Raw genomic sequence first — 22,103 nt, 5'->3', positions numbered from 1 at the left:
TAGTTAACGATTCGTAAGTGTCTTCGGACGACCTACTGTTAACTGCAATATTACGGTAAACTCTGAAAAACTATTTAGCTGGACGTATTCTACAAACATGTATTTCTGCCATCTTTATTGAGGTTTACTTTAATCTGTGAATCACGACAAACAACCAAACTTCAACGAACTCTATTTCAACTGGCATTTACGTTACTGTCTGTCAGTTTATTTTTCTTTTAAGCATTCCTTTGCATAGAAATCTCTTGGAATAGGAATTTTTACAAAGGTAAACATACCAAGATATGATGATGAAATCTCTTATTTTGGGGAACTCGAACAGCTGAAGTCACCTTTTGATGCATAACAAAGATACTTGATTTAGTAAATCAGTTTCTCTGACATAAATATGAGTGCAACTTATGTCAACTTCACTTGTAACTTGTACCAACTTTACTGGCAAAAAGGACTTGTGAAACCTTGAAGACACTTGGAAGACTTAGAAAACCTCTGTAAACCTGACGAACATACCCAATAAAGTCTACGCTGTCGTGAAACAAAGTCTGCTCCGCGATACGTTGTGAGTCCTATAAGAGGAGAACAAGTAACGTGTAGTAACAGTCAATGCAGTCAATTTTGAGCTTTGACATAGACGTTACTCGATATAAGTTTACGATGTTAAGACTCTTCAATATTCCCATACATTTCTTTATATTTCGGACATGACAGACACGCCGCTTGTATGGGCCCCCTGCGGTTAGCACCCAACTCTTCGGCATTAAGTTCTCGGGTACCAGAATTGGAAACTGGTCGGCATCTGGTGAAATTCTCTTGAACCCTGTTACCTGGGAACGTGAAATATAATCGGCGCTAGAATTTAGCAATCCCGGAATATGACACGCTTGAAAGATGTTGTGTCTCAGGCAACTCAACACCAACTCCCTCAAGAGCACCATGATAGCCGGGTGTTTGGACGTCTGAGTGTCCACGACGGCGGCATCACCAGAGAAAAATATGTTACGTTTGTTGGCCCCCGCGGGGAGGGGGGGGGGGATTACTGCCTTATATGGGCTATATAGGTATGTGCGCCCCCAAAGGGGATGGGTTTTCAGCCGTTTTGGTTATAAATAGGGTATCGATTTTAGCTGATTTTGGCCATTTTGGTCATAAATAGGGTATGGGTATTGCACTCTGGCCTTGATATGGGACCGGTATATTTTAAAGATGAAGCCATCTTTTCATCATTATTGAAAAGAAAATCGACAAAAGCCCTTCACCGCCATTATGTTTACGGTAATTTAACATTGGTCTGAACTAGGGAACTAATTATAATGCAGGTCTGAAACGTGGTTTTGATGTAAGGGTTAGGTCATAAATAGGGTTTCGAATTTTTGGTCAGGCCATAAATAAGATAGGAAATATCGCAGATTTTAGTCATAACTAGGGTAAGGGTTTTGGGAAGCGGACCGTACACCCCCACCCAATTTTTCTGGAGTACTCCTTCCCCCCCCCCCCCCCGGTTGGCCATAAATGACCCCAAAATGTGAACGGCAATAGACCAATTTCGATATATTAAAATTCAGCCTTAAACAATAGACCTCAGTACGAGGCTCTGGGGAATAACTACAGAGTTTGTGGGGTTTATTCCCCAGAGCCTCGTGCTGAGGTCTATTGTGTTAGGCTGAATTTTAATATATCGAAATTGGTCTATTACAAAACGGCGATGTTAAGAGGCTGTCTCTAAAAAAACCGACCACTGATTTTAATTCGAAAATTCGATTTTTCTCATAAACTGGGATTTCGAAGCCCTTACCTAGTCAATCACTAAAATGAGTTTTATTTGATTAAAAATTCTAATTGAAGTTTTCTAGGATTAATTGAAGTTCGGTCCGCTCGACACGAGTTGCATGCCTGCTGAAACTGGAAAAATAGCACATATTGCCGGCGCTCGGCACGGCAGAAAAACCGCTGCTCATGCGCAGTAGATTTCGGTTCGTCTTCCCGCCTTTCCATTTTCAAAATGGCGGACGACGAATCAAAAACGAACACGTCATTGTCATGGCTTTTGGCAACATCTTGCTCGCTCAAGGCAGTTACAAACAACTCAGCTACTTTGGGCAATGATCCATACTGATGTTTTGACTGTGACTGAGAGGATCGAAACGGTGTTGTCAGATTTCTCGGGCGATAAAGACAGCTCTTCCGAAAGGAAACTTTCAGCTTTTCCAAATTCACCCGAGGTACCGTTTTTCCTTTTCTTAAGGTCGTGTCAAGTTCTTTAAGGTTTTGAACCGCAATTTCTTGTAGCTTGTTTAATTTTACGGAACATATAAAATATGACTTTTTTTTCGTGCTGATGAAAATTTTTAAATGCTATTTGTTCTTGGACTTTTGTATCGTTGCCTGAAGAAAGAAACGTGGAGGACGAATTCGTAAGTAGTACACGCTAATGCCTAATTTTGTTGTGTGTTTCGCTTGTGTGCTATTCATTCGTGCTTTGTTTTGCCGCTTCAGTGGATGCCATGTACTGCCATGAGCTGAAAACTTGTAGTAAGCTTATAGAGGTTTAATATGGCATTGTAGAAAGTTGTATTGTATATGTAATACAGCTTGAAGGATAAAATAAATTGCTCTTTGTTTATGTTAGCCTGTGTTTGATATTATGGGTTATGCTACTTCACACTTACTACGATTCTTGTTCCTTGGCTACGCAGCTTTCCCCGCAGCTAGCTGTGGGCTTCGTTATTGCAAACATTTCTCCATTGTGTTAACGAAAAAAGCAATCCGCCAAAAGGGGTTCTTGTTCCACTTTAATTTATACTGGGGGAACATTCGTTTATGTGAAGGCTTGTAGTTACATCGAAATTCAGTCAGTGTAAAACGCAGACTGTGCACTGCAGACTGCAGAGTGAGGGGGAAATACATACTGCAGACATTATTATAACAGAATCGTGTTTTATCGAGAGCTAACCTTATACAGGCTAACTGAAGAAAATATTCAGGCTAACCCTAGGGCGGATACAGAGAAGGGCTTTCGAGATACAAACTGCCAAAAGGCAGTCCCCTGTAAGGGGACCGGTGGCTTTCACGCTGGAAATTTATGAAATTGTGGTCCTTGAATTGGAAATGGGATTTCTGTTATTCTGAGGCCAAGTTCGCATGTTATGTTTTATTTCTTTTTTTTTTTTTTTAATCTAGGGGGTTCGACCAAACCAGCCAAAGCCCCCTAGATCCTTCCCAGCTAACCCGAGTGATATTCAATCTAACCCTAGAACTATTGAGGCTGAACTCTCACTTCTTTTAGCCCGAATAAGGTTGGTCTGTTTACTGTTAACACACAGTAACACTTGAAAAGTCTACAGTCTGCATTTTAACACCTGGCCTGCAGTCCAAAGTCTGCATCTTACACTGACCACATTGGAAAGCATGCCTTTTTGCGAAAAGCACTATTGTGACAAAACACATGAAAACTGCACCATCCCTCCTCCCCCAATAGTAAGTTTAAGTCTTGTTCGAAGCAAATACCATATGCCATCTCTCCTAGATACTTTTAAGGAGAAGGTTCAGTAGCCTACACTGCAATAAAATTCTACTGTTTCATATTGTGTTCCAGATAAATTCCATACCCTTGCAGACCCTGCCACCAAATTTTGTTTACTCCCTCCCCCAACTTCCAACCATCCTAAGGGGTCACCACCTTATTGTGGAGGGATGGTTTTTGTATCCATGACCCTATGAGCTATGTCAGCTAGAGTCTTGTACTTCTGGTAGGTTGAAGGATAGGGACCAGACAAATTGTGATCATGTGGCTTTCCAGGTTGGGTGTTTGGCTGAGGGCTGATAACACACTACTGTAGAAAATAAGACTATAGCAGATCCAGAAGATATTCAAATCTCTATCAACATCAGTGAAGCAACAAGGGCTCATATCATAACACATGCATTTGGAGCAAACCCCTTCCTCTGAACACCTCACTGAAATTAACTACATGTAAAAACTACTGTTAAGTTAACCTCTCCCATTCCCAAACAAAAAGACCAAACAAGTGTGACTAGAATTGTTTCATTAAAAACGCCCCCCAAATATAGAAAACTAAACTGAAATAAAAATAAAATCCAACACAAACACACAAGCAATGAGCATCATTAAAAAACTGGATCACTGGATAATGCAATTTGAGAGTTTTCATTGTTTTAGCTATCAGGGGTTATGAGCCATTATACCATGCTCTACAAATATGGAAAGCGTATGCATGATTTTTTGAGCATTTTTATTGTTATTTAAGTCTAGTTTTCTATATTTTGGGGGCCTTTTTAATAAAACAATTATTCCACTCATGCCTGTTGGATATGAGAAGTACTATTTCCAAAACGAGAGCGAGTGTTTCATCGGGGTATCCAAACACCGAGAAACAAATGAAAGCATGAGGCCGTAGGCTGAGTGCTTTTATTGTTTCGAGGTGTTTGGATACCCCGATGAAACACGAAGCACAAGTTTTGGAAATAACTTCTCATGATCACTCTTAAAGAAATAATAAACAAAGACTTCCAATTAGAATTGTTTGCTGTCTAACATTCCTTCCTCGATAATTTCAATATCAATGATATTTTTTACCAGCGTAATTAATTTGCAGTTATGGTGCGATTTAATTCATTCTGAGATGTGAAAGTTGCTGGGGTTGCCAGCATTTACAAGTTGTCATTCAGTCAGGATGTATATCGCAAGAAAGTCGTTCGAGAGATTTCGGTAGCCGAAAAGTGTGGAGGATGAGAAGAAAAGTGTTGATAATGCAGTACCAAAATCAACAGCTTATAAAGTCAAATGGTGGTGTAAGGTTTTCGAGGAATGGAAACTGCATCAATTAGTGAAGTCCTGTACTTTGGAACCCGGTGGTCTTTTTACCACAAAAGACTTTGAAGAAAGAGTGCAAACTTTGGAAACGGCCATTACAGATATGCCTGCATGCAGTCTCAACTACTGGCTGTCAAAGTTCGTTCAAGAAGTAAAAAATTCTTCTGGGGAACGTTATCCTTCCCATTAGTTGTACTCGATTATTTGCGGACTGAAGTGCCACCTTTCTGATGTAAATGGAAGTGCTATTGGGTGTTATTTAACCTTTAAATAACAGCCACTATTCACCTTGATTGCAAAGAATAAATTACTGCTAAATATTGCATAACCTTCCACACCAAAATATTATGATCTACAAATTTTTAAGAAGTCTAATCCCAACCAAGTTGTTTACCAAGCTATAATTTTTCTGTCTTCAAACATTTTTCTTTATTAATTACTAGGGAATCCTGAAATACTTGTTCCATGCATTTGGTTCCGTAATTATCCCTTTTATTATTCCTAAATCTTTTTATGAAAGGAACATATCATTTAGTATCCTCTCCAAGGAAGATGGCATTCATTTCATCCAGGAAAAAAACTTCTTCACGTTGATGTACATGGCCACGTCACACTGTCCCCAGCCAGAGAATCAAGTCATTGAAAGAGAGGAGGAGAGCTGTGAAAATCTGAGGTCTAACTGTGTAAAAAAAGAGGATAAAATGTAAAATTAAATTAAGCTATACTTTGGCTTCATCCTTTGAATACTTATTACATTGCAAGAAGAAATGTCATTAACTTAGTATCTGCACTGTTCATACATTATACAATACTGCGTAGAGCATTGAAGACTACGCAACTTCTTTCAACCTATATTGTGAATACCTCAGTCATTTTGCTAACTTTGTAACTGGGAAATTTAAATCATGTAGTACAACATAATCATGAAGTACAACAAAAGGATTGTTACTTCTTGAGGTTTCACTCAATAAAAAATAAATAAAAACATTTCATTAACCTCATCATCATCTGACTAATTAAACCCAAAAAAGTCTGCCTTCAGGTCAAAAAATAATTTTACACGATAACCTTTACAAACTCTTTCAAAACAACGCAATGAGTCCATTCAATAACAACAAACCTTAGTGTACATCTGTCATATCAGATTCTTGCACTGCTGCAAGAACTTTTCAATTGTAGACAACACAAGCCAGAGGATATATCCAAACGTAGAAAGAAATGTGTCACCTTGAATAGTATGCTGATATCCGGACTGGACATAAGTTGGCTACGCTTTTAAAACGTTCATTGTATGTAAGATTTATATCCTGAAATCTACAAAATTAAGCTCATTTGTAGTACAGTGTCAACGGTTTTCGTCACTTATTTATATGAACATGGCAGACAAAAAAACCTAACGGGTCTCTTCCCAGAGGCAAGTCAAGATATGACGGGTAATTCAAATGATAGCGAACAAAATCTTCAACTTTTCAAATGTAGACTCATCGAGCCAAAAAGTTTCCGAAGTCACACGAACTAGAAAATGTTGCCAATTGCAAAAATCAACCATTTACGGAAGGAAAGGAAGGAAAACTTGGCTTACCTTTCAACATAGCTTTCCATTATGCTGTGTTCATTGTGTTAAGTCATCTGTACTCCAATATCTGCAGCAGAAGAGTATTGTAAATAAGCTAACCAGGTGCTTCCGCTCGGCACAAAATAAACACGACACCAACGGACAAAATAAATCACAACACAAAGAATAACACTCAAAGAAGGAAACAAAACCAGGCTAACATTTGCAACATACTTACTTTTGCTTAATCCGCATTCTCTGCGACAAGTAGAAGTTCTAACTGGGTAAAAATCCACAATATTTCTTGTTGTTCGATGCTCCCGCTTGCAAAATATTCAGACATTTTCGAAACTCGTTCGCAGCCGCAAATTGTCAGCGGCGAGCGCTTGAGCATGCTCCAAGACAACGGATTTTTCAGCCAATCAGCGGTTTTTCCGCCGTGCCCCGGCGCTCTAAAAAAATTAATATTCGTTTAAAAGTCCCAATTCTTTTTTTCAACTATAGATATATCATAGCAGTTTGTTTAGCCACGTTGCAATTATAATTTAATGTTGTTCATTCAACGGTTAAAAGAAGATTTTCTACCCGTTAAATCGAGTTTTGATCCAAACGCGAAAATAGCTCTACTTTGAAGGCACGTTTAATTTTAAAAATGTGGCACATGTTTGAAACTGCTGAACTACACGAATAGAAAGTATAAATGGCCCTTAATTTAAAACAATAATACAATTTGTCTGCTCACTAGGTTTTCAAAACTAACGACCGCTTAAAGTTCAGGAAATTTTGAAAATATTCCAGTGAGTAACTAACACACTCGCCTTCGTAAAGTGCTCTGATAAATTCACGTAAATCTCTCACCTGGCTTCCAGATTAGAGTTTTGGTCCTTTGTAGCGATCATTGAAACCTAGGTAGCATCAAAAGTGCCAGCTTTTCCTTCCAGCGGTAGGTTTGTATATAAAGTACATTTATACGTTCCTCATCTGTGTTGAGCCTGACGGTCACATACTTCGATGTTCTTTGCAACTGTCACTGACCATTGTTTTCCTCGAGGCCGGTTTAATCATGTAGACTCCTCTTGAAAAGTTTGTAGAAGCACTCTTTTGGGCAACTCTTGGCACACCTACTTGTATGAACAGTAAACAGTGATCCAGCGATCCAAGGAAGGATAAATGATAAATGCCACGGCCATTTTGTGTTTACAACAGGTGTTTTAGTTCCCAATCTTCCCGTAAGTATGTGATGATGAGGCTTCGTGACACCTATAGTGAGATCGATCAAGCAACGTAGAAAAACTTTGCCAAGAACAACAACAAGACAAGCAAAATTCAATAAACCGAGCAAGGACTGTAATTCTTTCAAACAAACAGAGTGCCGCGCCTGAAAAGCTTTTAACATGACGCGACATTTGTAGGGCTTATCTTCTGGAAGTCGCGCCTCGAGGTGGACTGAATCTAGTGTTATTCCTGCAAACTGTAAAACCGTATCGGGACCAACCGTTTTCTCGGGAGCTAGCTAAAGGAACCCCAAGATAATTACACAGTAAAACAAAATTCGCCAAGTCATGTTCGCATTGATCTCTGGTTGGAACGATAAAGAGAAAATTATCTAAAGTATGTAAAACTGCGCAAGCACCGAAATGATCATTTGCTAACCATTCTAGTACTGTACTAAAGGTCCAAATATAGCGCAGGAACTGGAAAAGCCAAGTGCAATACACCTATGAAAATGGTATAAATTGTCCCATTTCATACCTAGCAAGGAATATAGTCAGAAGAGTGAATTGGAATAATGCGAAAAACAGATTTCACGTCAGTTTTAGCCACGAAGCAACCCTGCCCCAAACGTTTAATTTCCTTTGTCGCATCCAAAACCGAAGCTTATTTGACAGTAGAGCAGTAGCCAGGAATGAAATCGTTAACCGAACAACCTCTTGGATTTAAAGATAAATGATGTATTAAGCGAAATTTAGAGGGGTCTTTTTTAGGGACAATGCCTAACGTGGAACAGCGGAACAGCGAAAAGGACGGGGAGAAAAATGGATCAACAATGCGTCCCGCATCGCATTCCTTGCGTAACTTTAAACTTTAAACGAGTGATGTCTGGTTGATCCAAAGTACTTTTAAGATTAGGACATCCACACGCGAACCACTCACCAACAAACGGAATGCGAAAACCGTAACGAAAATCATTAACAAGAAATTCTTCGTACCCATGGAGTAAATATTCAAGCCTGTCCACGTTTACTGGGGTAACTGGCTTGCTTCGCAGGACCCGATACTTGAGGTCCAGCTCGTTTGACTTTTGAACCGAGTGCGAAACGGGTTTTGGTAGGGGCGAAACACAGGCTTCCCGGGTGTTGCCCACCGCATGCATTTAAAACAAACGTGGTCGAATTGGCATCGTGAACAGTATTTGCGTGCTTGAAAAGCCCAGCAAGATCCTTTCAGATATAAATTTTTCTCCAAAAAGTCGACATTTTTTCGAAACATGAAGATTCTACATCCCTGGCCATTTGCAAGTCGTATTTTGAAACGATTTTGCTCTAATTACTCCCTGATTTACGTTTAAATTAAGAAATCTACACACTAGTAGCTATATTTCAACATAGCAGCGGCCATAGAAACGGTTATTTACAGTCTAAAAGTACTCACAAAATGGATTCAATTCAGTACATCCGAATGATACTTTACAGATCTTTAAAGGAAAGCTTGTGTACTTATGAGAATTTTGAAGTAAAACTGTTAAGACTTATTTCTCAAAATGACCAAACAGACGGATCACCAATATCGCGCACTCAATATCTCCATTGCGTTTTAATCGAATGTTGTCAAATTTTCAAGATTGGTAATGGACACAATTATCTAGGTCGCAAACCTCTAAAATGTGCAATTTGCAAAAATGCTTTACCTATTATCCAGTTAACATATTTAATGTTAGTTGATATTAGTAAAATCTTTTCCCATTTTCACGGGGAAAAACCCCTCAAAACACTGTTTTCGTAGACTTGTTCCCTGGACAACTTGCTTATGGACAGGATGAACTCAACTCCATGCTTCTCGAACCATTGATTAGTACGCTGTCGTGTTTATAATTAACACCACTTTTTAGCACTTAGGGGCTAGTTATTAAGGTCATTCCCCAGTATTGCATTGTGCATCCCTACTGCGTATAATTTCACGCGTGATTAGCGCGCGCGCATTAAAAAATGGCCGCTTTTTCTTTACGGCTGGACCTCGCCATGGAGGTAAATCGTCATTTTCTCGCAAACGAGTATGGTGACCTATCATTTTTTTTCTGTTGTTTTGAATTGAGTAATAAATTTCTCTGTGTAAAATAAATATTGACCAGTTCTCAGTGTAGAACAAAAAACAATCGTCGGAAACGTGAATTTAGCAAGCAATCGTGACTTCAATCATGGTGCTGTTATAGGATTTATATGGGTATAAACAAGGTGCTGTTGCTCCTAAACGAACGTGGGGACCCCTCATTTTTATTTCAAAATTTAATTTCCTATAATATAAACAATCAATAGGCAAAGTTTCACAAAAATCTCAGCGCAGGTTCTATTTCAGTGGAATGACCTTAATTAATTAATGTGGTACCAAAACTGTCCCACAGTTGTTTTCGTTTTTAAAAAAGAATATTTTGAAGGTATAAGACCACCTTAAGTTGTGTCAAGTAGCAATTGTGTTCATAACTGTGTTGATCTTTCATTTGAGTTCCCATTGTAGGTCGCGCTTTATACTGTGTTTCTGGTATCAAGCAGGTTGTGAAACCGAAGACAAGCAAGCTTTATTTCCGCACGAAAACAGCTCATGCAGGACTAATCTGTGATCGTGATCGCTCGAGCTCTGGATTCTTGCGCTGTATTGCAAAACTGAATCAGAGTTTGTGCAGAGTAGGAGAAATTAACGCGCAACAGGACAACTGAACAACAACAGAGAGTGTACTTTCTACAAGGGCGGTCAGCATTCACTACGCATATTTTGGCAATGAACTTAACAACCGTAATTAATATAGTTCTTAGAATAAAAGTCTTACAGTCATTGTGGTAGAGGTAGAAACGGGTACAGTGTTACAGTTGTACTGTGACAAAAAAGCTAAGGGGCACAGTATGACTTTTTGTTGCGGATCGCGACGAAAACTTGTACATATCTGTGGTGAAAACATGTTGAAAAACATAAAGGGAAGACGAAACTTTATTGTAATACAAAATATAGTTCGAGATTTGCAAAATATCTGTTGGCCAACGACAAAACAGGCAAAGGTCGGCTGTCACGACTGTGCTCGTAAAATGCTGGAAAGTTCCTCACTGGAATGCCAAAAAGTTACTTAAAAATTGCCAAAAACTCGAAAACTTGCTACAGTCGAACCTCTCCATACGGACAGTTTCCGATGTACCGACAAAATTCTCATACATTTCCTCTAAAGAAAACCTCTATAATACGGACCCTCTCCAAAACGGACAACGGACACTAACTCTCGGCCCTAGGGAGCAAATTCATACAAATTTAACCTCTTTATTACAGACACTCCCAGGACCAGGTGTCGATAATTTGTGTTACGTACCATTTCCTGTCGGCGGTTACACAAACATTGGCACTTAACTCGTTACTCTAGTTACTGATCGCTGCACCTGCAAACTATTGCTAAACCTTTATTAGAATTGTAATTTTATAATACGGTGTGGTAACTAGGGGCAGTATTTCGTTTTGTTCCAAAATTCGTATGTGCAACATGTAACGGAGAAGTACAATAAATGTAATCAATTTAGATTCAGAAATTCACAAGACACTCACTTTCGGGCCTGATTTTAGTTACTAAACACTTTAAACTGTCAGTGGAGACTTAAAAAGTGACGTCATCATAGTGACCTCTCAAATACGGACACCTCCCTAATATGGACACTTCGCTCTGTCCCTTCGGTGTCAGGATTAATAGGGACTTTAAGCAGCGGGATCGCGGACGGCGACGGGGACGCCGAAACCTGTGAGAAGGCTGGGGAGAGAACGCCGTTGTGGAGGGAACTTAAGCACGCACGTTTTTGAGACGCGGACGATAACCGGAAGTGAGCTTTTTTCACTTTAAACTTGTCCTCACACAACCATATTCACATTGCTAAGTATCTTTTCTTCATTAGAGATGAGTAGTATAAAAATCTGGGGGACAATACGGTCCAAGCATGCGAAATCTTCTCTTCCGGTTGCCGTCCGCGTCTCAAAAACGCGCGTGCTTAAGCTCCCTTTTCACAAACGTAAAGCAGCACCGTCGGAAACCGCGGTTTCTGCACTGTCAAGCTTATTGACATTATTGATATTCGTCCTCTGTTTATCAGGATGAACTAGGATGACTTCATTGAAAGGAGTTCGCAATCAACTCTTGATAATCCACGACGAAGGTGTGTTAAACGATGACGAACTTCTACTTTTGAACGATTTAAACCGGTCTATTAAATGATCTCGACCAACCTTATGATTCCTTTCCTGATTTCAACTTCGATGGTTTGAAGACGACGAGTGCCTGTCCGAATTTCGCTTCCACAAACGCAACTTGCCCCTTGGCCCTCTTCTCGCTGAGTTGTACAATGAAATAAATGAACTTATTATCAGCAGATATTTAATCAGACTGGCGCGACAAATGCAAATCAGTGTGCCGACTGATAAAGATCTATAAGTAAACCCCTGATGTTACGACTGAAAATGGAAACAGCCACACAAGTTTTAATGGTGTCTACCCTTTTAAATGTGTTAGAATTTCACCATAATAGGCCATTTGACATTTGAGTACTTCTTGAAAGGAAAAATCTCGATTGAAATTCATGTAAGTTGTTTTTATTTACATAAGCTTTCAAAAAGATATATTATACGGTACTCACATGTTCGCCGACTGGCTTGAGTTCGCTTCAGGTTTCTCGGCGTTTCTTTAAAATCAAATATCTCACATAACAAGAGAAAAAAAGCATTAAAGTTCCTCGTAATCTGTACCACGGGTTATTTAGCGTTGACACAGTAGAGGAAACGAAAGCGAAAACTCACGCTTTCAGACAACGCGAAATGAGCGTCACTCACGTCGGGCCCGAACGCAGAACGTCAACCTGTTTCCCGCCAATCCTGCACAGTGGACCTTTTGGCTTTTCCTTGATCTTATCGCGTTCCCGTCGCCGTCCGCGTTGTCGTTGCTTTAAGTCCCTATTTCTGGTAATAGGACTGGGTGGAGTCCAATTCGGTCTGTAATCATAGAGTGATTAACAAAATCGGACGACCGCGAAGCGGGAGTCCGATTTGATAATTTAATCACGAGTATGATTACAGACTGAATTGGACGACGCGAAGCCCTGTTACCAATTAATCAAAACTATGACAAAATTCAAGAAACGAACAAACCATCGATTGAGCGCTGATCTTGCGGATTAATCGTCGTTAAGAATGCTGGAGGAGGAGGAGGAGGAGGAGGAGGAGGAGGAGGAGGAGATAATGCTGGTACTTTGAAGTTGCAAAATCAATGAATATGTCTCCAAAATTCTGCAATGGAACCTAGCCCTAATCCTTTTCCAACCCGTATCGATCAGTCTAAGGGAAAACCCAGGGAGCAAGATTGTAGACGACTGGCGCAAAATAAATCAACTACGACTTTATTACTAATACGAAATCTAGCCTAGAACTCATGTCTTGTTACAATCCACACCTTTATGTGACGGTAGTAGGGACAACCATGTTTTTACATGCCATGTGAATGATAACTATTTTCTAATTATTATACACTGAAGTCTCGATCTGTGGTACGATCGCATAGCTTTTATATAGCATTAACCAACGAATGAAATCTCTGTTCTGAGTTCCGTTCTAAGTTCGTTGCTACAATGTATAATCATACGGTCGCCAAATGTTATAACACTAAATGAGACACCAAATATCACGACAAACCGCATGGAATAAGTGTTTATGATTTCACACCTGGTTAAATGGATGTTTTGTCAATTTCTTGCATGAATAGTTGCCTGTTTATAAATTGGTAAAAATGTTATGTATTGTGTGTATTTACTCAATTAATAAATACCAAAATGAAAAATAATAATAATAATGATAAGCAATCACAAGCCACCGCAAAACAAACAAACAAAACAACCAAAACCAGATAATGTTGCGTGACACATGTATCTTCGATTAGCAACAAAGATCAAAACAAGAACAAAAGAAATACGGAGACTGTAGCGAGACTCTGAAAGCAAAGCCTACGAGTATCTCAAGTGGACCCTGACAGATTAACCAAAAGAAATAACCTCTCCGAAATCATTTAAAAGCTGCGATCCTTCACGAACATGCATACCTCTACCCAACTGACAGCTTCACATGATTTTTGCTTTCGTTTGTGACTGATTATCGGTATAGCTTTTTTTTTTTCGTTAAGCGCAACCTATAGTTTGTTCTGCAGAACTATAACAAGTTCTCACGATTGCACCGAGTGTAGCAAATAGGACCGTTTCCAAGCACAGATAAAACTACATGTGACGAGCTCGCTCTCTTCTCAGTTCTAAGGCAACTTCAGCTTGCTATTAATTCTTTCATTTCTCAAGTAATCAACAGCTGATTGCCTTTACCACCCGACAGGTAATAAAAAGTATAAAAGAAAACTATATTAACTAGAGGATATTCTTTACATCTTCAACTAAATTCTCATAATTTATCTTGAAATCCGCAATGGTAAGTAACGAGAATTAATATTTTAACTTGGAACTATTACTTTCACGTATGATACTGTAATTGCTATCTAGTAAAGTATTTACGAAGAAACTTTGACAGTCCTACTACCATCCAGGAAGAATCGTCTGTTCAGACGAGATGTGGACTTACTAGTCAAAGACACATTATCTTACTTACATGTAGTGTATACACTGACTAAAACATGACAATCGAAGGCTCAGTTGATAGTTTTCAAAATATGATTTATATACAGCACAGTATTTGCATTGGTGAGTGAATCATCTCACTTATTTTCCAGCCTCTATTTTCCGCATCTCTTCCTTAATTTCCAAGCATTTCTTCAGCAACACATCGCTCGTTTTCGATGTGGGTTTTCCAAAGAGTTGCGGTGCGCCGACTTCTCCCCGACTAATACGATCAAAAGTGTTCATTAGATCGTAACAAATCGTTTCACTAACAACCGAATCTTTCTTGTAATCGGGGTGCTCGTCGACAAATCTGCGAACCCACTGCGCTGTAGTCAGCAGCTCACCTAAAACACAGAGGAAAACGTTTGACTCACTTATTCATGCTTTTGAACAAGAAAATACCAACTCACAAAACCAATAGCAATGTTCTCTAGATAAATCTAGGTTGCCTACCAGGACGGAGCTTACCGTAATGGATTAATTCATGGAAGAGCACTAATAGGAAAAGGGTTTTTTATTTGTTTGTTTGTTTTTGTTGTTTTTGTTGTTTTGATAACATCCACAAGTTCTAAGTTAGTTATTATTGCCCCTCAAAATATAATTTTCAAAACGCAGCATTAGATCGACCAAACTCACCTGAAGCTCTCCTCGAAATAAGTTTCAAATATTGGGAAATGGTGCATCGTGTGTCAATGTCGACATCCACGTTGCCAAGGTAACTTTCGATCAGCGGTATGAGTCCGGGAAATTCACCATCCTACATGAGACATAATTAAAGAAGGAATAAGAAAACAACAGCAACAACAATAACAACAACAACAACAATAACAACAACAACAATAACAAAACGAGAGGAGAAAGAAATAAGAACCAAGAAAGAAAACTTTAAAGGAAAAAAAAAAAATTTAGTAGGCTAGTTGCTACACGTATGTGTTAAGTTAGTTGGCGCGTTCACATCAGTTTACGAGCTGCCATAATCGTATAAATAAAGAATGATGCAACATCAGCACAAATGAACAAACTTCCAAGAGAAGTCCTAGACAAGTTAGGCCCCGTTCACACTACGCCGGAGAAACCTGAAAGCCGCGTTTACACTCTGAAACCGCATCAAATGCTTTCCGTCACCACTTCACCGAATGTAAAGAGTAAGTGTAAACTTACATTGCAGAAAGAGGAAAAAAAAAATGCAACGAAAATATTTTCAGTCTGTCTCACCTTGCCGTTGATGATTTTGTCAATCGTCATCAGCTCGAACCCGTCGCAATCTGAATCACCATTTTGGACGTCTCCATTTGTCACAGTGGGACCTTGGAAATGTAAACAAGGAGCGACCTTTCAATAAAACTATTGAATTGTTACGCGAAGATTGTACAGAAAAAAAGAAAATCGCTAAGCAAATGGAACAGAGTTATCACTTACATCTCTTCAAAGTTTTCCTGAAGTGGAACTTTCCCTGACGAGCAGCATCTCTTTGCTGAGCAGTTATCATGTTCTCGTCAACCTGTCATAAAAAGACGAAGGCAATGTTTTTTGTTTGTTTAAAAAAAAAAAAAAAAAAACAGCAAAACAACAACAATAACAATAATTTCCTCCCGCAAAAAAAAAAAAAAAAAAAAAAATCAATGAACAATTAACAATAATAAATAAACAAGATAATTATCGTAATTGTACACGTCGTAACCCACGAATAGTCCCTCTTTCGCTTAGTCCTTCGAACGACAACTTAAAAAAGCCGCGTGGAAAAATATGGCCGCGTGACACAACGGACTAAGCGAAGGAGGGACTACCCGTAGCCTACAAAACGACGGGACTGAATTATTATATGTTTATCTATAACGATGAAGGTTTACTCGAAAAGTGGCATGGCTATTTAACGACTGCACTTCTAACATTCATGTGTGATCGTATCCAAGTACACTAGGCCATATTCGTATCCTCGGTATGGGACTGGAACTAGCTTGCGATGGAGGCTCATGAGGAGGAATATCATTAACAAGAGATTAATGTCATTTGTATTTGAAAAGATTTCCCGCATTAGCCTCAGTTACAAGCTAGTTCCAGTCCTGTACCGAGAATACGAATATGGTCTAATCACCATGGTCAGGTAAGTGTAGGTTCTCTACATGTATAAATGAAAGAGTGGGACAAGTTCTATCCATCATACATTTGCTGACAGAAGGCAGTTTTTCTTTGTAAGTTCTCACCTTGGATAAGGGAATAAGCAGGTTGAGGTCAAATGACAAAATGACTCGCGTGAGAAGCACAATGAAGGTTACATAGGCGGCATTCTCGAAGTCTGTCAGTTGTACCTGGAAAAAACAAGAAAACCAAACAATGTAATTAACTGGTTAACTACACTACATATATGTGATATCTTTCTTACCTCTTAAAAAGTTTAACCTGGCAAGATTACCAAGACAAAAGAAAAGAAAGACAAGCAGACAACGAGCGAGCTGATTCCACTGCTCCCTTAGAATTTCAAAGTCTGCATTGCAGTTCTATTCTGTGAGTGCTCAATTCAAATGTACTATTTCTGACATTTTGCTTACACTTCATCTAAAATGCGTTCAGAACTTCCCTAGCGCGAAGAGAAAAATGTGAATCGAGGCTTCGTAATACTTTTCTCCTGGAAACTTCCTCAAGTATTCCAAGGGAAAAAGGTACCTTTATTGAATGAGCTCGCTGAGAGCCACTGCTACATGTAACATTTGTAACTGCGCAATGCATAATGCCGGGAGCTATAAGGATACTAAAAATTATACTAATATATTACCTCAGTGGGTCTGAATTCCACTCTCCAGCCGATGGACGAGTTAGCGGGAGGCGGTTTAAAACGCATGGTCTGCCAGTTGGTGGACTGGATATTCTGAGGAGCAAAATAAAACAAATTGTTCAGTATTCTGTTCAAATTCTCTGTTATTCATGAGGGATAGGTACATCACCCTGATCCTACAGTCAATAAACGGCACGACGAAAAATTATTCACTTAATTGGCCCGGCATCAGAGTAGTAAGGCGGCAGAGTAGCGTGTTTATCATTGCATATCGTGAGTAGAGGTCCAGTCAGAATTTTAGAAGGGATTCACCATTGGTTGGGTCCCACCTGTGACGTGCAACAAAAACCAACAAACGAATAGGAAAGTGACACACAGAGTATGAATGCGCAGAAGTCAGATAACAAAAATGGCGATGATACAAGTTAATAGAAAGTCACGAAATTCCAACAAAGTATTAACAATCAATCAGTTTGAAAAAAGATTGTTACATGCTGGCAACTACAGTACTAACACATTTATGTAATTACATTGACACGATCAAGGGAAAAAAATCAAGTCATTATTTCATATGTTGCAGTAATTTGCAAATCATCATATGGAGATCTCTAACAATAGGACGCAGAAACGGGGGTAACGGTGGGGGCGGGCGGGGGGCGGTAGTTTACTTGATATTGGTGTTACCTCAAAGTGATCCGTGTTCTGCTCATCGTCTTCATAGATGTGCTCATGAAACAAGGTCAAAGGATCCCGGATGAATAAATGCGCATAATGGCGAGCCAACTGTTCATCGATACCTAAAATGGGAATTGAACAAAACAAGGACATCAAACGAGAAAAATAACACAAAGATAGTAGTAGAAGTAGTTAGTAATCTTAAATGAGGATACCAACATCACAGTAGAGTGGTTTACAGAAGGGTCCTCCAAAAAATTACTTAGATAAAAATAACTACAAATTGAGAAATATAAAATACAAAAAGAAAATAAATTAAAAAATCTAAGAATATGTATACAAAAGTTAGAAGAAAACTAAATAAAAACCTTCATAAAACGGCTTTAGACAAGCCACGTTTAAATGAAGTCAGCGACTCTACATTCCTTAATGAAATGTCTAACCTATTCCATATTTCTGAACAGAGGTTAATTGAAGACCAGTGACCCCAGGTTCTATTGGCGGTAGATTTGCGGATGTTATTTCTAGACCTGGTATTATAACCATGAAAATCGCCATTAAATGAGATTGTTGATGAAATGGTCATTGAGTAATTTATAAATGAAAACAGCACGATGCTCCAGTCTGCGGCGCGTTAGAGGCTTCCATCCAAGCCTCTTTAGCGCTTCAGTAGCTGATGAATGCGCAGGAAGATCTAATATAAGGCGCGCAGCCTTATTTTGTAACACTTGTAGCTCGGGCATTAAGGAGGCGTTTCCCCTGTCACCACAAATTATGTCTCCACAGTCAAAAGAGGTAAAACAAAGCTATTAAAAAAGTAACTCTTGCACTAAGGGGGGAGGCATGACTTAATACGCCTCAAAAGGCCTAATTTTTTACTTATTTTGCTACGCACAGACTCAATGTGATCAGACCGGGAGAAAAGTGAAGCCTTGGAGCCGACTGGCTCATAGCTGCCGGAGCTTATCCAGGTTTCTGTAGCATGAAGCGGCTAGGAGTATCTCTACTCCCCCTGAACGGGATGCTAGTCCATCGCAGGTCACTTCCCCGCAATTTGTTTGGTTTCCCCAACAGTTCGCCGGTACCCATTTATACTCCTGGGTGGAGAGAGGCACTGTGAGAGCTAAGTGTCTTGCCCAAGAACACAACAGTGTCCCCGGCCAGAGCCCCGTTTCTCATAAGTCCCGAAATGTTTTCGCACCCGGAAAACCGCAGCAAAATCTTAAACCTTATGATTACAGAGCTGTTTTATTTACATATTCTTAATACGAACAGAGGTTCCCTTCATACAAGAAGTTTCAGGCGTATACACTTCTCTCGTTTTAGATGCAGATGAACTAAAAATGGCTTTACGGGCCCGAAACGTTTCTTAGGCTTTCGAGAAACAGGCCTCAGGGCTCGAACCCAGACCGCTCGCTCCGGAGTCGAGCGCACTAAACATGAGGCTACCGCGCCTCCCAGGAGACCAGGAGAACCGGTTGTTAATCACTACACCCAAGTATGTATGTAGAGGATATTACACGGTGGCGAGAAGATATGAATTTTACGTTCGAGTGGCAAGAACAATATCTCACGAGTGAGCGAAGCGAACGAGTGAGATATTGTTGTTGCCACGAGAGCATAAAATTCATATCTTCGAGCCAACGTGTAAGGTTCTTTTTATTATATGGAGAAACCAATTCAACAAAAGCAAAAGGCGGGAATCGTGACTTCATTGAACGATACGACACTCACAAAGGTGACATACGGAAAATACGCCACTCGGGTCCCGGATGAAGTGGCGTATGGAATCTACGAGTGGTTTAGTTCCCAGTAAAACACTCTTCTCCATATAATAAAAGAGTCTACGTTGTCAAGAAGGGTGTCGACTCAACTTTACTTAGGCGAAAACTGCTACCTATTAATAAGAATTTAGATTTCGCAACAGTTAAGAGTAAGGATGATAACAGACGATGTTAGTTTTGTAGGTTAATCACAGGTCCATCTCTATTAGATATATAAACTGCCACAATCTACCCTTGTGATTGTCTACGTTCTGTGTACCTACATGTAGTTGACTTGGAATAAGCGCCACTCTCTGGTGTGTTCAGGGGTCCGAAATGATGGTAAAGGAGCAAAGTTGAACAAACTTGCTCTGTTGGTTGCATAAAATGAGTGAACATGTAACCAAGTCGTCCAAGAAGAAGGGCAAAGCAGCCAAAACGGCAGCTACCGCTCAAGAAGTTCCATATTTTGGCAATCACAGGGATAACGTTTTTTAACGCTTTTTTTTTTTTCCCGAAAGGAGTGTTAATGCCCTCGTTCAGTGGCTACAAGGTACCTATATGCAACACTATTTTGTGCTGCTTATTGAGACTAACGTCACTAACCAGCATCCACGAGCTGCTGATAAATCTCATTGTCGTACACCAAGTCAATGTCACTGTACTTAATTCCCTCTGGTGACAGGTATGTACTGATGGAGTCATATCGCGACTTGGGGATGACAAACCTGTTTTCCTTCAAAGGCTGCAAGAGAGAAAACAAACAAAAGAATACATTACAAACAAAGGTTTGGAATCATGTCCTACGCAAGGTCACCAACAGCTAAGCTCAGCCTAGCCACGTATCTTCTTCAAACTCACCTCCAGTCCCCTCTCCTCGGGTGTACGATCATCCACTGCGCCTGAAATTACACTCCAGCGGCAATCAAGATCTGCGAGGTATCCGCGAAGTATTGGGGTGCCTGCAGACAGCGCCATCTTCAAGAAAAGCACAGGGAAATTCACTGTAGCAACACTGACATAATTGGTGGCCCATAAATTTCAATCAATTAAGAGTTTCTACCAAACAAACATAACTAAACTTTACAAAGACTGAGTTTCATTTCAAAAATTAGGCCCACTTCTCTCGTCAGCACCACCTCATGCGAGAAAGCGCGAAATATCGGAAATTTTTAAATTCAACCGCAAATTCCGAAACTCAAGTAAAGGGAGAAATGGTATGGGATTTTCCTGGGAAAGTTTCCGGAAAACCCCCAAATTGTTAAATATCGTAATGGCAACAATTCAACCGGAAAATCCCGGGAAAGGAAATCAAATGGAACAGAATTCCCGCTAAGTAATTTAGCGAAAAGAAAGACTGTCCTCTTTTCCGGAATTCCGGAAAATGATGTTCCACTCACCACTGAATTGCTCCGGAAGTTCAAATTGGAATTTTTGGTCGAATGGAAAGCGTCTATATCGTGTTTTCTACATGATAAGATATAATACTTACAACTATAGGAGTGACCACTGCCAGCTGATCATACAGATTTCTTGCCTCGCTGATACTGCACGCTTGGAAAGTCATCTGTAATGTTAAATAAAAAAGCAGCAATTTGTTGACGTAATCTACAAACTAATTAATTTACTGAGAGCTTTTAGGTCAGTAACACCAAAATGTTCAGACAATTATTTCCCGCCACCTTTGTTTTCGTGTTTTCGTAGCGTATAGGTCACGTGCATAATAAGACAGCCAATGAGAACGGACCAGTCATCTACTTAGCCAATCAGGTGCAAGATAAAGAATAGTACTTTGGCTAACATTAATTTTTGCTTGTTTGTTTGCTTTGTTTGATTTCGAGTCTTGCTTTTCCCGTACTTGGCAGCCGTGTTACATGTTTTTCTGAGCATAGAAACCGTGTTTACTCATTTTCCTCCATTTTACATGATTTACCTACTTGGAGTCCGTGTTAAATGTTTTCCCGCGCTTGGAATCCGTGTTAAATGTTTTCCCGCGCTTGGAATCCGTGTTAAATGTTTCCCCGCGCTCGGAATCCGTGGTAAATGTTTTCCAGCGCTTGGAATCCGTGTTAAATGTTTTCCCGCGCTTGGAATCCGTGGTAAATGTTTTCCTGCGCTTGGAATCCGTGGTAAATGTTTTCCCGCGCTTGGAATCCGTGGTAAATCTTTTCCCGCGCTTGGAATCCGTGGTAACTGTTTTCCCACACTCGGAATTCGTAGTCCGTGTTACATGTTTTCTTTAGCATTACATGCAGTTTATTGTCTCCTCTTAAAGAATACGGCTATTATTAGGTCAACAAAGTAATGCGTTTGTGAGTAGTACACGTACCTGAAGACAGCACATTCCCATGCCGAATCCCATGCTGTCCACATAGATGTGATCTGGCAAGGCGGCCTTGGCACCTTCACCTTCGACATCGGGAAACTTCTCAATGAATGGTGACGGAGTGTTCACATCCTTAAAGACTGGTTATCAAAAACACAATAACAGAACATAAATGTACATGGTTTATGTTAACGAAGGCCAGTCTGGTCAACATTCAGTGTTACAATAATTATTTTGATAGATTCTCAAGCAGGCAAAAAACACGCATGTGAAAGAAACCGTCTACTACAG

General features: G+C 39.7%; 1 protein-coding gene and 1 long non-coding RNA gene across 4 annotated transcripts in view; both read right to left on the bottom strand.

Moving 5' to 3' along the window:
* LOC149105128 (uncharacterized) overlaps positions 1-22,103 on the bottom strand; it is an 88,294-nt gene that overhangs the window by 11,852 nt on the left and 54,339 nt on the right. The gene's annotated exons all lie outside the window — the stretch shown is intronic.
* Positions 13,003-22,103, bottom strand: part of LOC110053190 (glutamate--cysteine ligase catalytic subunit-like) — a 17,051-nt gene continuing 7,950 nt past the window's right edge. For all 3 annotated transcript variants that reach the window (XM_020759394.2, XM_020759395.2, XM_020759393.2), the window contains exons 9-19: positions 21,816-21,952; positions 20,979-21,053; positions 20,348-20,464; positions 20,093-20,231; positions 17,733-17,845; positions 17,049-17,141; positions 16,480-16,584; positions 15,695-15,776; positions 15,491-15,582; positions 14,912-15,032; positions 13,003-14,619 (exon numbers count right to left, since the gene is read on the bottom strand). In XM_020759394.2, the coding sequence (XP_020615053.2) occupies positions 14,375-14,619; positions 14,912-15,032; positions 15,491-15,582; positions 15,695-15,776; positions 16,480-16,584; positions 17,049-17,141; positions 17,733-17,845; positions 20,093-20,231; positions 20,348-20,464; positions 20,979-21,053; positions 21,816-21,952 (1,319 nt within the window). In that variant the 3' untranslated portion in view covers positions 13,003-14,374. The remainder of the gene's footprint in view (positions 14,620-14,911; positions 15,033-15,490; positions 15,583-15,694; positions 15,777-16,479; positions 16,585-17,048; positions 17,142-17,732; positions 17,846-20,092; positions 20,232-20,347; positions 20,465-20,978; positions 21,054-21,815; positions 21,953-22,103) is intronic.

The sequence above is a fragment of the Orbicella faveolata genome, unplaced genomic scaffold (genome assembly GCF_042242905.1).
Source record: "Orbicella faveolata isolate gen_17 unplaced genomic scaffold, um_ofav_v1 contig_34, whole genome shotgun sequence".
Taxonomy (NCBI): Eukaryota; Metazoa; Cnidaria; class Anthozoa; order Scleractinia; family Merulinidae; genus Orbicella; species Orbicella faveolata.
This window is presented reverse-complemented; position numbering and strand designations above follow the sequence as displayed.